Source organism: Sturnus vulgaris, chromosome 1 (assembly GCF_052056855.1).
Source record: "Sturnus vulgaris isolate bStuVul1 chromosome 1, bStuVul1.hap1, whole genome shotgun sequence".
Classification (NCBI taxonomy): Eukaryota; Metazoa; Chordata; class Aves; order Passeriformes; family Sturnidae; genus Sturnus; species Sturnus vulgaris.
In genome coordinates, this window is record NC_142243.1 from 148,625,618 (window position 1) to 148,641,267 (window position 15,650).

A 15,650-nucleotide genomic window follows, 5' to 3' on the forward strand; every position below is an offset into this window, starting at 1 on the left:
GTGGTGGCACTGTGTGTCCTCTCCATCTGTAATCCCCTTCAGGGCACAGACAGAGCCAAACCTTCTGGAGCCTGGATGAGATTCCTCATCCCATTTAGTGACCTTTGGGGTTTGCATCTCTAGACCCCATGAGCTTTTCCCAGTGTGTGAGCAGTGCTGCTTGTCAGACTCCTCACACACAGGTGAGCAGGTCCAGTGCAGAGGAGCAGATAAAAGGGTTTGGTCAGTAAATGACAGTCAGGTGTTAAAAGTGGAATGGAGGAGTAATAAAGCAGCATGTAGGACATAATACCTTGGATACAGCCTTGGGCCTGAAGTTAGTGGAGATCAGGCTGTTGTGTTTCTGGATTTCCTGTCTAACCAAGTGCTGTTGGAGCTGGCTCTTGTTTCTGTGACTGGTTGGCAGAAAGTTGGTTCCCCCTGTGACTCTATAGTTGGTTCAATGCCATGAACAAGTAATGAGAGATGGCAGGTCTGCTGCTGGAAGAGAAGCCTCACTGGAAAGTAAAATCCCAGCCCACTCCTGGCTAACTGGTTTTTAAAACATCTTGTGACACTTTTTATTTCAAAGCTGAAATTCTACCCTCATGCCAGCTGTCTCCTGCATTATCTGTGAGGTTATGGTACATCATTTAATGAGCAAACATCTCTCCCCACAGAATTCTTCAAGCTTAATTTCTACCTAAAGTCTTTGTCTGTTTGCAGCATGGAAACTGATAATATTACTTGGTTGGGGGTTTTTTTTGTCTTTTTTTAGTGCTCAGAAAATTTGAAAGAGTTCCTGCCTCCAGCCTGATTTATGGATCAGAAGAAGCTCAAATTCTTCAGTCTCAGTCATTTGGGGGAGACCTGCAAAGTACATATTTTCAGTGCATTTCAGGTGAGAAAACTGAGAAAAGCTGTAGAGACAACATTATCAATTGTGGAAAATAATAATATTTTCATCTGATGAGTTTGTAGTTAAGTTCCTGGATGAACTATATGTTCTGCAGTTCGGTACCAATTCACTGCAAGATATTTACAACTTTGGTGCCCTTGGTTCAGGGAAGAGATTGATGTTTCTTTCAGAAAGAAGTCTTCTGACTTTACTTACTACTTCAGACAAGTCATCTGACTTTAAAGCCAGCTGATGTAGTTTGCAATACGAATGAGAACTGAGATTTGAACCAGGAAACATTCATCAGACTGTGCAGATGTGCAGACAGAAGAAGGATTAGGTGTTCAGGACATATGAAAAGCAAGCTTTTACCTCTTCACCAATTACCTGATTGGCACATACAGTAGGAATAATCATCCTTGCTTACGTCAGAAGGGTGTTATAAGGAGTTCAGAGATGTTCCTCTGCCAAGTCTTGAAGTTTATATACTAAATTGCACCTGGTTTAAGTCGGTTCAGAATCATCTAAAACCCAGAGGAGTCACCACACTACTTTCAGGGTGCCTTGAGTCAGTCTCACTTTGTGTCAGGCTGTGAAAGGAGGCAGAGGGATATGTTCAAAATAAAAAAACTTTCTGGCAGTAATAACATAGATGTCCTGTTTGTAAGGTACATACCAAAATTCTGATAAATCGGTGTTTTTGTGTCACATGCCACAGTCTGGTTGGAACAATCACCTCTCATGCTAAGAAGAGAATACGTGATTTATTACTGAATTATTATGAATTATTACTGGAATGATTTTCCTGCAGGAGCTCATCCTGGCTGCATACTTTAAGGTTTCTTGCACTTTCCCTTGAAAATGGAGACCTTCAAAAGCAAGACACTGAACTGAGAGAGCCTGAGAACAAACCCAGGGAGGAAATCATGCCCCTTGTCAACTAATCTGATTCCATCTCTCTCACAGATGTATTTTCTTTATAAGTTATGTAAATGGCAGCACAGCTACAAAATATGACTGTGGAAGTTCTCATTGAGGGGTGAGGAGAGGATGCTGTTTCTCCCTTGCAGTGGCCAGGGGATTGCTGCAGGGGCAGCCAACATGAATGAAGAATTTGATGTTTCCCTCCTTCCTATCACTCTATTTGTCACAACCTCTTTGCCATGGGCTTAGTGTATCAGGCAGATGTGATGTGCTGGCAGAGTGGTTCATGAGAGTCCTGCCTCTGCCAAAATTATCCAGTAGACTTTAAATGTTTGGGTGTGTGGTCAGACCTGTTTCAGCTGTTTATATCATCAGGTGATGAACAACTTTCTGGATGAATTTAATTCCATTTAAAATCCTTAACTCTCTACTAAAATAGTTGACTACTAAAGTTCATTTGGCTAATTAAATTCATGTCTGATAGACATATGGAAACCTACATAAGTGGCAGTAAGCAGTGGAATTTGTAGCAACCATTTTGCATGTGGAGTCCTAGGAAACTTAAAATTTCTTTCCTGTTTTTCAGACTGTGAGGGGGAAGATGCCTGTGGCTTTGCAACTGTAAGTCCTGCTGGTACTGAAGTGCTCTGTGCATTGTACAGTGCTGCTGAAGCCAACTTCAACTGCACCACCTCTGGATTGGTAAGAATGATCATATTTAAAAATACATGGTTATCATAGTGCTGTGTGTTCCATGTAAATAGACAAGATCACACAAGAAAGGCAGGCTGTTACATGTCCCCATGGACACTGCTATTCTCTATGGCAGTAATAAATCCCTAAATAAATAGATAACCAACTCAACCCAGGTTGGTACAGAAGCTACACCCAGATATTTCCAAAAATGTCATCTGAATGCTTCAGTGTTTGGTTGAAGCATCACAAGCACTGTTGCCCCTAAAACATGCTGAGCACCTGCAGATAGGCTATCAGGTTGATTTAAAAAGAGAGTTAATCTGGATAGTCCAAACTAGAAGTAGCTGGGTAATCAGGTCACCTGGAACAATCATACTTTCTGAGTCCCTTCCTCTAGCCCAGGGTTTGAACTGTGTGCTCTTTATCACTGTACTGTTTTCCTATTCACTACTTTAAGCAGCAATGTGGCATTGAGGAGCTGAGATCTGTTTGATAGTATAAAAATTATCCATATGAGAAAGAATAAAAAATGTCCACGTGGAGTTATGCTGTGATAACCTTTTGTGTTGCTCATTGCTCCCCATGATTCTTTTTAATAAAGAAAATGTATTTTAGGAGAGGAAATCCATTATTTATTTTGCTTGCCTGTTTTGTGTCTCAGGTCCAAGGTGTCTTGGGGAACCCTGCTGCCACTAGCATCAGTGGCCTCAGCTGCTTGCTTCGTGTCAGGAATCCAGAGGGAGATGCACTGATGGTCTATTTGAAGAGAGGTACCAGATGTGAATCACTCACCTAAATCTGACTCTGTGTCCAAGCTGGTGGCTTTTTCTGTAGAGGGTCATGACTAAATTAAGAAAACATAATACTTTAAAGAACTCAATATTAAGTGGCAGTCCAGAAGCTTCAGCAAATCTTTCTTTCATATCTTGTTCCCTAGAAATTAGGAATACCTTTGTAAGCCATTTTGATGATTTTTGCCAGAAACTAGTCCCATAAAACCTCCAAATCTAACGTATGTATTTCCTATTCTGTTCTTCTGACTTCTCTTCACTAAGCAATTTCTTATTTGAGCACATAAGGCATTCTTAATGACCAGCCTGTACGTAATTTAAGTTCACTTTACCTTTGATTGTGAATTGTTCTGGTAATATACCAACCAAGAAGTGCTCTCCATGAGTGCCAAAATATTTCAGCTGAACTAATGAATGCATGAGACAAACGTTATTTATTTATTTATTTATTTATTTATTCATTTATTTATTCATTTATTTATGGCCTGAGTGTGGCTGATAGCACCACATCCATTGTGTGTCCAGATTTAAGTGTCATTCCAAACTGGAAGCAAGATAACCAAATGCTGCAGGGTTTGAGTCAAAACTCTCTGATCTTGCCATATTCTTTGTACTTCGATCCAAACCTCCAAGTCACTATTTATTAATATTAATAAAGAAAAAAGATCTGTCTCACCTGAAAATAAATCAAGACCTCCAAGCTTGTTGTGATTGGTATAATTTTGTTAACACCAGATCTAGTCTAGTTTTCTAGATCCAAAATTCTATTAATAATGGCCTCCTAATCATTAGCAGAAGTCTTAATTGCAGATGCTCTTATGCTGGCCAAATTACACGTTTTACTTTTTAAATGAGATAAATTTGTTTTATTTTTATCTGGGAGTTCCTAACAGTGTATCTGAGTTCCTGAAGGTGGAATATTACCAATCTTACTGCATAGATCAGTTTAGGAGCTGTTTGCTGGCAGTGCATTATAATCAGCTACTCAGGAATAATGCCACCACATCATTTGATGATCTTATCTTGCTTCTGAAACTCAAAGTCCAGAAAAGGACTTTTAAAACTGAGTTTTGATCATAAAGCTTTCAACCAGTTCCAGTCTGCAGGCAATTCAAAAACATTCCTTGAGCTCCCCTTGAGCTCCCCTTGAGCTCCTCTCCCTCTCTGTCTACCCAGAACAGGAATTCAGCTCCTCTGGACTGAAGGCCTTTGAGAGGACTGGTTTCCAGAACGTGCAGTCGGGAGTGTACAGCTCCATGGTGCTCCCTGCAGCCAGCACATCCCAGACTGATGCTCAGCTGCTCTGCAGACAAGAGTGCAGCCAGGACTCCTGCTGTGATGGATTCATCCTGAGCCAGCTCCTGCTGGATGGAGGTACTGCCTGCCTGCACAGGAAGGAGTTCTGCAGTAGGAAACCAAAGCTACATGAGTAGAACAGTACACATACCTCTGCATCATACCTGTGCGAGCAGCCTGTCTCTACATCACTGACTTTTTTTGGTATTGTGAAGGTTTGAGTAATGCCCAAGACTTGGTTTGGAGCAGTAAAGACCCGAGGTAGAAATTTTCTCTTGGAACAAAATGGATATTTTGAAGGGAAAAGCCTGACAGAATTCCGGCAGTGTTTGGGCAATGCTCTTGGGAAGATGGTGTGACTCTTGTGGATGTCCTGTGCAGGGCCAGGAATTGGACTCAGTGATCCTTGTGGGTTTCTTCTAGCTCAGCCCATTCTCTGTGTGACATCTCCATCTGGATGAGATAAATTGTTCTGAAAACCTCTCTCCATACATAGCACAGCTTGGGTGCCAGAAGTTGGTGCCTTTCAGCTGATGCAGGAGCTAAGAAGTTGCCTCCAGACAGAATTCTTGTAGTGAAAATGAAAATCTATTTCCTTTTAAGAGCAGGAGAAAAGGATGCTAAACAGAATTATGTTATTTTATTACATGCAGAAATGCTAAAACCTCCCAGGTCTGGATGTCTGTCTGGGAGAGCTAGTGGTAGTGGATGGATGGAGTCTGGCAGAGGTGGGACTTTGGCACAAACAGGTTCTTCCCAAAAAGTTCAAGCACTTTATGCCAGTGCTTACTTTTTGCAGTTTAGTTTCAAGCTCACATGATATTGATTTTCCCCTTGGAGATGCATTTCCTGTAGGAACTGTGAAGTTTTAAATTACATGCCTCAAGTATTAAAAGACAAGCTCTATCAATAGCCAGGAATTGGACTTGATGATTTTTGTGGGTCTCTTCCAACTCAGGATAGTCTATGATTCTGTGAAATCCAGTCATGCTAGTGGTTGCTATGTGACAAGCACTTTTCGTTTTTGGAATGGAAACTGATCCTAGATTTACAAAAATCTATGAAAATCTGTCGCAAATTATCTGTGAAAATTGTCAAGAAAACATTTCCAGAAGATTTTTCTCTGTTTTGGCATCTCTCTTCTTTAGCAGCTCTCTTGTTGTTGTTATTTTTTTTTTTTTTTTTTTTTTTTTTTTTTGTTTGTTTGTTTGTTTTGGGGTTTTGGGGTTTTTTTCCAGTGTTTTTTTTGTTTGTTTGTTTTTTGTTTTTTATTTTATCACAATATTCTAAATGATCTTGTAAAGTTGAATTCTCTATACATTTACCACCAAATTTTGCAACTTTTGGGTTCTCTCTACTTGTGAGTGTAGAAGGTGAATATCTGTTAGGTTGGGGTGACTATTTGGATCAGTTCTACAGGTCAATGCACTACTTGGACTGGCATTTTGCTTAAAAAGAAGAAAAAAAGAAGGAAAAGGTAGTATATTCAATATCTCACGTACCCAGTCCATAAAAACAAAATATAGAGCATTGGAAAACCTTAGAAATGCCTGAGCTGTGACACCAAGTGCAAAGCAAGAGCTGAGTATTGTCTAGAATTTATAGTAACAGATTGGTGCCAAAATATGTGGCCTTAAACACTCAGGTCCCCCAACTCCCATCCTAGTCCTGGGGGGAGACTCAGGCCTGGGATGACTGAGATCAGGCACCAGTTCAGGAAATCATTGCAGCAAAAATATATAAGTGCTTTTTTTTTTTGGTTCAGAATCTGAGAGTGTAAGACCATCAAAGGATTGGCTGTGTCTCTCTGGTGCTATGAAGTGCTGAGAACATTGTTGGGTATTACCAGATAATAGTAATATTTTATTAGGTGATAATAGTATGTGCCTGAAATCTCTGACAAACAGGCTACAAATGTTTAGTTTGGGTGTGAGTAGCTAACCTTAGCACGAAAATTTGAACATGTGATTCTAATTTGCTTGCTTTTTTTTTTTTTTTTTTGTTGGTAGCAATACTGGAGGATATCTGTCTTGAGAAAGTATTGGGAGGCTTGGGTAGGTGCAGAGCATCAGTGTAGTGATGCAGCTGTGTCTTTTCTGTGTCTTTTCCTGCCCCCAGGGACCATTCTGTGCAGTTTGCTGAGCTCCCCAGACGTGCTGATCTGCAATGCCAAAGGCTGGAGTCCAACACCAGCCTCAGCCATGGCTGGGATGTGTAATGGTGTGAGCTATGACGAGAAGGAGAAGAAGTTTTCCTTCACCCTGGGAGGACAAGTGTTCAGTGGAAGTATGTCAGTGAATTACCTCAATTTCCATTAGTTCTCTCTAATTGTTGTATAGACTCTATCTTGTTCACCAGCCTGCTCCTGTACTCCAATGCTTTTTTTCAAGAAAATCCATACCACAAGAGAATAAGAATTCTCTGACTGGATGCATTGCTAGATAGATGCACCTCTCACATTTTGCCACACGAACATTTATGAAAGTTGAGACTGTGTTTAATATGTCACTCTGTAATACTTGAAGCATTTAATTCAGGCAGATCCAAGCCAAAAATCTTGAAGAAAGGTAAAGTCTAGAGCAAAGATAAAAAGGGAGATGCCCAGACCTACGTGGTAAAAGCAATGATTAGAAATTGAGTAAAGTTTGGCACCCTGGACCCAGACTAGCCCCATGACACCTGCAACCTTTTTCCTTAGACTTTTATATTGTAAAGAAGGTGTTCATTGTTTAGTGATGTGTATTCTATGCAACTTCTGCGCATTTTAAAAATATGGTTAATTTAAACAGCTATTCTAACAAATCTTTTTCTTTACTAGCTTCTCAGTTGATGGAAGAGGCAGAAAGAAATTTCACTACCTTTCAGGAAATTTACCTGTGGAGAGGTAAGTTGTCTCACAGAATTTCTTGCAAAAATTTATGATGAACTGTAGGGTGTGGCATATGTCTATTCTATAATGGAAATGTTATTGTCACTTCATTTCATGCTATCCAAATTAAGACACAACTCAGAAGCCTATTTTGGCAGGGATGTGTAATCTGGAATAATTCAACTGCCAGTTTAATGAAAGTTGGGTAAATTCTTGTGTGTGAGAACATAATTTATAACTTCTAATACTCTTGAAAATGATATAATGAAGTTACCTGTCTTTGTCCTATCAATGTCCAAGTACCACAATAATTTGGCACTTTATGCCTAATTACATGGGTTATGTTTATTTGTAGAGTAACTGTATTATTTTTTTTCTTTCTGAATCTCACCATATACCTGGCACGACCTGCACAAATGATTTGTAATAATGCTTTATAAGTGCATAAACCTTCAGAGTGCTCATGCTGAATACAGAGTGACTGTGGATATGAAATTTACTTTTGTCATCCAAACAATCCAAAACAATATACAGAGATGGTCTTACCCACTCTTGATTCAACGTTTGGAGGAGCTACCAAAGGAATTTTCTTAAGTGGTGCACCTCATATATTTGTTCAATTTTGGGAACTGAGAGTTATCTTTTCTTGTGAAAGAAAGATAAAGGGAATTGCTCTGCTCTTTGATTCCTGTTTCATTCCAGACTCTGATATGGTCACCCGGATGAAAACCTCTTTGTGTGAGGCTGCTGTTTTGGAGACAAAGGATGATCTCGTGTTATCAGGTATTACAGCAATAGCAGACAAAGCAGGCAATAGAAGAGAGCAGAGAGAGGGTGCAGAATTTAACCAGAAAATATTATATATTGCTATATATATGTTTATTATGGTATAGGTATTGTAAAGGCCAGAGGATTTCTCTGAAGTGGGATGTCTGATACAGGTTTTGAGAAAGATGTTCAAAACGTAGGCCTGGCTTTGATTCTTACCTTGCCAGGCCAGGCTGGAAATTAAAGTGTTAAAATGTTTACTGTGAAACTTGTTCTTTCAGACTTTCTGAGCTGAAGAGGCACAGGAAATGTTATTTGGCTGAGAAAAAAATTTCACATAACCCAGGAAGGAAATCCTTGCCCTGGGTACCTGGGCATCTTTACTGCTATTGACACCTATAAATATGGGCCATAGAGAATCCCAGGATGAAACTGCAATCCCCAGTGTTTCTTCCATGCATGATGACAGTGAGGGACCTGTGAACTTCTCTTAGCTCCTTTTTATTCCAGGGTTTGCTCTTTTATGAAGTCATGTATGGGTCAACAATAATTTGTAGGAAGTTACTGGAGTTCGTTTGGGCCTTCACCACCATAATCCTAAGAGAAAATGAGCAGTGGAGTTGGCTGAGAGCACCTTGATTCATTTTTAATGAATTATATAATCTTTGCTGAGGAGTCTTGATGAATGTCTGAGAACATGATTTAATATGTGCAAAATCCTAAAAGGAAGTGAATTGCTGGTTTTGCTTGTAGAATTAGAAAGGAAACTGAACTAATTAAAAAAAAAAAAACAAAACCGCCCATTTATGTAGCAGTGCTCCTATATAGTTAGGGATATTTTAAAGTCTAGACTTAACCAGAGAGAAGAAAAAAATGCACTTACTATGGTGGTTGAAATTATCTTGCATTTACCTGCCAAGGCATGAGTGCAGCCCTCAGGGTTCTTCAGTTACCTTGCTGGGGCTGATGATATCATTAAAACTTGCAGTTATGCAAGGAATGCCGTTTTTACCTCCATCCCTAAATCTTAGTCTTGACACCATCTGTTTAAGAGAAACTGAAGGTTGAAGTTATGACTTGAGAGGTAGCAGGAATTATAGGTTACCTTGTTTAGGAAGTCATGAATACATCTGGGAAAATGTCTACAGAGCTATTATCACTTGATAATAATTTGAAAAGCACAGGGTAACATATCTAGTTTCTGATAGAAAATTCAAAGCTACAGTGCACTTTCAGCATGTCAGTAGGTGCTTCAGCACTTCAGCAATCATCAGCATGTCTTTACTTCTCCTTGTTTTCATTATTGTCTGATTTTTTCATTGCATGTAAGATTAAGTAACACACTGTTGCACAATTTTGGGTCTGGGGATGAGACCTGCTGATGACATTTGATAAATAAGAAAGTGTTTATGAAGAAATTTGTAGGAGATCAGTGAGGAGTGTCCATTTCTTTTAATACTGGACCCTTATTTAAGGGGATAAATTTGGAAAGAAGAAAATAGCTGTGATTGATTGTTTCAGAGGGAGCTCAGGAGATATAAATCATTGCATACATGTCTCAAGGTCACAGGCAGGTGACAGAAATGAGTTATTTAATGTGGTCTGTGGGACCATAAATTCAGAAAAATGAGCTTAAATGACTGAAATAGGTATTAAGCTTGTCAAGAAAACTTTTAAGACTAAGAGGTGTAAAAGCTTCTCAAGGGAATATAAGGGAACTACTGCATTTTGAATGAACAAACCTACATCAGTTAAGGAATTGAAAGCATCCTCTGAATCTTCATACTTACAGCCTCTGAATTCTCATATTTCACTGTTGTGATATTGTGTTCCATGACAGAGTAGAGCGAACCCTCTAATTTCTGGAATTTTTGTCTAGTTTTTGGGTGTTGGAAATATCCAATTGGAAATATCTGTCAGTGCTATTTTTTGCAGTGCACTACAGGAGAATCACTGTGGGTGGACAATGCTGTTATTAAAAGCAGGCTTTGGTGTATTCTAGCCCTAAAAAGTGATTGCAGCTGTTTTACTGTGAAAGGCAGAATTTTATATATAAATAAATTTAATTAATTCCAGATCATAGTTAATTTTTTTTGTGGCATTCTTTGTTTATTTGTATCTCAGATTCCACAAAGGATCTTTTCTACCTAATGGACAACAGCCAGATACAAAGTGACCAGAACTATTCCCTCCCTTACCAGCAGTATTGGGTCTTCAGGCAGAAGTACTCAGCTGAGGAAGCTCTGCTTTGGTGTCTCACACGTAAGACATCATGGAGACTCTAATTCTGTAGAGAAGAATAACTAACTAAAATCTTTTAATAGGTGATGTAATAATGATGAGTACAAACTTTAGACTTTGAGATTTTTTTGTAGACAACTCCTAAAATTTTCATAGAAATTGCCAATGGAGCCACCTGTTTCTTGAAGTTTTTGCCTGCTATGGCAGAAGGGATGCCCATAATTCACCAGCCGGGTGCCCCTGTCATGAGCAAGAGAATTCAAAGGTACAGCCTGGGCAATGCCCTGCTGTTCTTGAAGTGTACCACTCCAAAGAGAGATGGCAATAGTGGTAAAAGAAGGTAAAATGCAGATAATTTGGGCTAATGATAAATTACATCTTGACGCAGTAAAGGGAGAAGAATTTCTAGCTCTATCAGGAAGTCAGAACTAAGAGTACTAAACAGTGCACAAACATCACTGTAAGAGGTCAGTAGAGCTTTTCCTCTTTAAAATTCAGCATTGACACACATGTTTACAGGAGCCATTGCCATGGCAATTAAGAAATGACTTTGACAGCTTTGGTTCTTTTCTGAAGGTGTGCTCTTACCCCGGGACAAACTTCAGAATAAATTGCTACAAGTAAATGTCTTGAACAGTTGATTCTGGGAAAGTTATGTTTAATTTTGTGTGATGCTTGAATGCTTCAGAAATATTTTTTGTAAAAACTTACTAAGACATTGTAAACATTATTGTCCTTTTTATTTGTCAGAGACCATGACTGATGCAGAGTTCTCTTATGGTTATAAAATTTGTATGTCAGATTTACTAAAAAAGAAAGAGATCTTTCTGAATTAAAATATTAAAGAGAGACCAATACACTGGAATAATGCTTGTCACAGCTGGGGAATTTTTCTTCCCAATTAGCTGTGCTGTAACTCCTCTACTATGCTCTCCAGGTAAACCTGCTCTTCAGTGCCACTAGAGCCAGAATGTGTCCCTCTTTCTTTTGCATTTTTAATTAAATTAACTAATTTGCACGATTAGTAGGATAATATTGAAATTCTCACTTTTAGTTGTATGCTGATGAATAGCTTTGCTCTGAAAACATGAAGAGGAAAGGGAAGGGAACCCTCCTGTGTGTAACTGTTCATGACTTTTCTTCCTAGGCTGTGCAGAAGAGGAAGAGTTTTGTCGAATGGCAGATCTGCAAAATGCCACAGACAAATACTTTGTGTGTACCCTCTATCCAGAGGCACAGATTTGTGACAGCAGCCTCGACCAAATACCAGGAAACTGTGCAACTGTGCTACCCTGGCAACCACAGACACTGTTCCATAAAATAGGCAAGTTTTGGTCTTTGCATAGACAATGCCTGCTCTAACCCTGGTAATGCAAGCCAGTGTTTTTCCTCCTGGCTCTGAGATAAAAGGTCTGCATGTACGAATGAGTCTTGGGATGTGATGGTGCAAGGGCAGTTCAGGCTGTCTGGGATACGGTTTTTAATTTTCAGTTCAGAATGGGAAGATATTAACAAGGAATTTCACTCTGTCCACCTCAGCCATTCCTACGTCAGAGAGGCCAAGTGGATCTCAAATTTGTATATCAGCTTTTGGCCCTTTTTATACTGTGGGTGAAATAGGAACACCATTGTAATGTCAGAATCTAAAATTTCTATAGTGGCTAAATGATGCAAAAATTGAAAGCACTGAGTGCAATTTTAATTTTTTTAAATTTTTTTTTTAGGAAATGCAGAGCTATAGACATGAATTTTAACCTTGGCTCTTTGAATACTTGGGAAGTTCAAAGTTTTTCTCCTAGGGCACATGTAAGGAAGCTGGACAAACAAGCCTGTTTTCACTGTACAGGAACATGTAATTTTGCTGTAACAAATATAAAGGTCCACTGAACTGAGCTATTAAATCATGTCATTTTGGGGAGCCCAAAGGGCAGCAGGGGCATGAGGACCCTGGAGTCTTCCAATCTGGATTTGTATTCCAGTTTAAGGCCTTGTAGAAGAATTAGCATCAATACAGGTCTCAGAAATAAAGAGCCTGGCTGGAAGTCTTTCCTTGGTGATGGAATTTGATAAGCTTTCAGAGCCTTCACTTTGAGAATTTTTATTCATCTTCAGGCTTAACTATCAAAATTTTGCTGTGATTACATAAAACGATCTCTTAATCCACCAGAGCTCAGCACAAAGGCATAGACTGGACCCCTACCATTTGATTACTTCACCAGTATTTGTATACGACAAAATGAAACTAATTTTTCCAATTTTATTTTTTTTTCCCTTCTAGTCACTCTTAAAAGTTCTGTGAAGAGCTTCTACACACGTGTACCATTCCAGAAAGTAACAGAATTCTCAGTGAGGAATAAGACTGACATGAGCAGAAAAGCTGTTTCAGATGGGTAGGATATGAATGTTCCTTTGTTCTCCCTGGAATTTTACCCATGTCTGGAATTCCATGGCCGTGTTATGCAGATAAAGGAAATCAGAAATATAATCCAAGAATTGTATTGTTTGAGAGTATTTAATGAAGTAAAGACAACATATGGTTTAAAGGAGATTTATAATTGAGTTATAAATAATAATCTATACAATTATTCATTACAGACATGAAAATTGTTACTTATAATGCTACTAATTACTAGTTGGTCAGTTAAATCTCTCAGCAATGATACAGCAAATCAATTTAGGCTGATATTTTTAGGGCAGATATCAAAATAATAATCTGAATTAATAGATGTAGTCTGACAGGTGTGTACTAACCAAGCATAATTTCATCTACATAAAGAAAATATATGGAAGTGTGCATGCATACTGGTTCTTCAGCCTTATTGTGAAAGGCATCTCCACAGGTTTTCAGTGTCTAATATGTGTAATGATACCATGGATAATGTTTTTCCTTCCCTAGGTTTTTTGAGTGTGAGCGTTGGTGTGATGCTGACCCCTGTTGCACAGGATTTGGCTTTTTTAATGACTCCCAGCTGTCAGGTATTTCCCCCATGTTTTTATTTTTAAAATAACTTCAGCCTTCCTTTGTTATCCAAATTTTACTCTTCTTTTGCTCTGAAGTGCACTTTAAAGGCACTTTCAGATCTCATGCACCTCCTTCAGCACCTTTTCAAGTAACCATAACCATTTCTAGTTCAGCCCAATGACACATTCCACATTTCAGATATTATTAAGAAAACTTCATGAGAATGAGTCCTTAAGAGGCTGCAGTTCCAACTGCATAAAATTCAAACTTATAAAACTCCAGTTTTTTCTCATCCATCAACCTCTCTTCAAAAGTGTTGCTTGACTTCTTTTAGCAATTTTTTCCCCTTTTATGTTGTTTCATTTTTTAAAGTCTAAAGGACTCTGAAACCTAAATATTACTGAAATTAGATTTATGCAAGCACATAATGTCTGTGGATACTCTGGGGAAGTTTAGCCTTTTGGTTTTCTTGGTTGTCTGACCTTCTCTGCTCCCAAATTTTAGTCTTCTGCTTGAGGAAGAAAGTCTCCAGTTGGTGTTTAAAATTGGATATCACCCAGCTCAAATTCAACAAAATAGATTTTAATATGTTATTACAAATTCAGATTTACTGAAATGTGTAACTTTGTTTCTGGTGAAATCATGTGCTAATCAACTCTCCTTGAGGTCATTGGGATGTGCTGTTTTTATAATGCATTTTGGAATTTGAAACACTTCAGAGATACCAATTTTTAATTCCTTTTTTTTGTTGAGCAGACAAAATTTTCGCTTAGTCAAAAATTAGTAGCTTAGAAAATTAATCCAGTATAGTTTAGATAAGAATTAATGTGCAAATAAAAAATAGTTGACAGTTTTCATACCTTCTTTTGATCATATGAAATTTGAAGTCTTAATTGAATATGACTTTGAGTTTCTTTAAATACTTCTAAAATAAATTAAAAAATGTAAGGCACCCAACATGCAAAATGGACTCATTTTTAGTTTATCTGATTAATATTTAATATCTATGACATTTCAGACATCCAGGCTTGGAATTCATATAGTCAAGAGAACTTTCAGCAGTGATTTTAACATGAGCTGAAATCTTCAATGAAACTGTGTTTCAAACCCTCCTTATTTTTCAGGAACAAAATTATTTGCACTTAGGCTTTGAAATAATTTTTATCTTGATGTAAGCAGGGGACATGTTTTGACATACATGCCAATTTTTAATTACATTAACGTGAAAGGGCTGCTTGCTCAAAGAGTCCTGGCCTTTGCTCAGTGAAATTCTCTGTGACTTTGAATTATAATGGATTTTAATGCTGTTACCCACCTTCCCTCACATTGAATTCAATTGGATTTTTCAGCACTAGTTTCAATCCCTTGGCTCATTTCAGGTATTTCCTTCGACTTCTAAGTCAGAATTGAATTGAATTTCATTTAACACTCAATGGAACCATGCTGTGTTCTTTTTTCTCACAACACTGTCTAGAAAAGGAAAATTTTCCTCCTTATTTCTATAACCACGTGCATCCTTGGCAGGTGGAAAGATTGTGTGTGTGACTCTGAACAGCCTTGGAATCCAGACATGTGCTGAGGAAACGAGAAGTGCTTGGCACATTTCAAATTGCAGTTCACCAGATGCTGAAGTGAAAATACACCCATTTGGCTGGTATCAAAAGCCTGGTAAGTGATGCAGGAGACATGACCTTTCTAATGGGTTTCTGCACATTGAGGTATAAAAATGCCAGCTTCCAGCTGTAGGACCCATTTGAAAGAACCACAAATAGATAAGGCAAACAAGTATGTGCAAAAGAGAGAAAGGTGCCATTTAATATCCATTTTCATAGCAAAGGAATAGCAATACCTCAATGATATATAATTTAATTTCTTAGATTCTATCAGGAACTTGTGGCAAATGTCAGCATTCAAATATATTTTGCCTCACTGTGCAGTCCTTGTCAGGAAATCATTCTTTGCTTCTCACTCCTGGGCTTATGGTGTTACCATCCATGTGGATGCATAACCTCAAAAGGTTTGGTTTGCTACAGAATTTAAAATTCACTTTTGGTTGTTTTGGTAAAGAACGGACCAAGACCAAATTCCAAAGTAGACCTGTATTTTTCAAGTAGTAAGAATCCATCAGGTGTTCAAACACAAGAGCAGTTATGAGATGTTGCATTGTTTCTTTGGAGGTCTCCTGGTCAAGATGGATTTTATTTTCTGTGGAGAAACAAAAGCTTC

The 15,650-nt window shown here is 38.4% G+C and overlaps 1 protein-coding gene across 1 annotated transcript in view; it reads left to right on the top strand.

Annotated features, from left to right (window-relative positions):
• The window catches only part of TG (thyroglobulin), a 142,909-nt gene that overhangs the window by 38,963 nt on the left and 88,296 nt on the right, over window positions 1-15,650 (top strand). Inside the window, exons 23-34 of the mRNA XM_088164187.1 lie at window positions 758-880; window positions 2,388-2,503; window positions 3,159-3,267; window positions 4,465-4,662; window positions 6,703-6,870; window positions 7,403-7,468; window positions 8,156-8,236; window positions 10,346-10,483; window positions 11,610-11,786; window positions 12,741-12,852; window positions 13,359-13,438; window positions 14,949-15,092. Coding sequence (XP_088020313.1) covers window positions 758-880; window positions 2,388-2,503; window positions 3,159-3,267; window positions 4,465-4,662; window positions 6,703-6,870; window positions 7,403-7,468; window positions 8,156-8,236; window positions 10,346-10,483; window positions 11,610-11,786; window positions 12,741-12,852; window positions 13,359-13,438; window positions 14,949-15,092 — 1,512 coding nt within the window. The remainder of the gene's footprint in view (window positions 1-757; window positions 881-2,387; window positions 2,504-3,158; window positions 3,268-4,464; window positions 4,663-6,702; window positions 6,871-7,402; window positions 7,469-8,155; window positions 8,237-10,345; window positions 10,484-11,609; window positions 11,787-12,740; window positions 12,853-13,358; window positions 13,439-14,948; window positions 15,093-15,650) is intronic.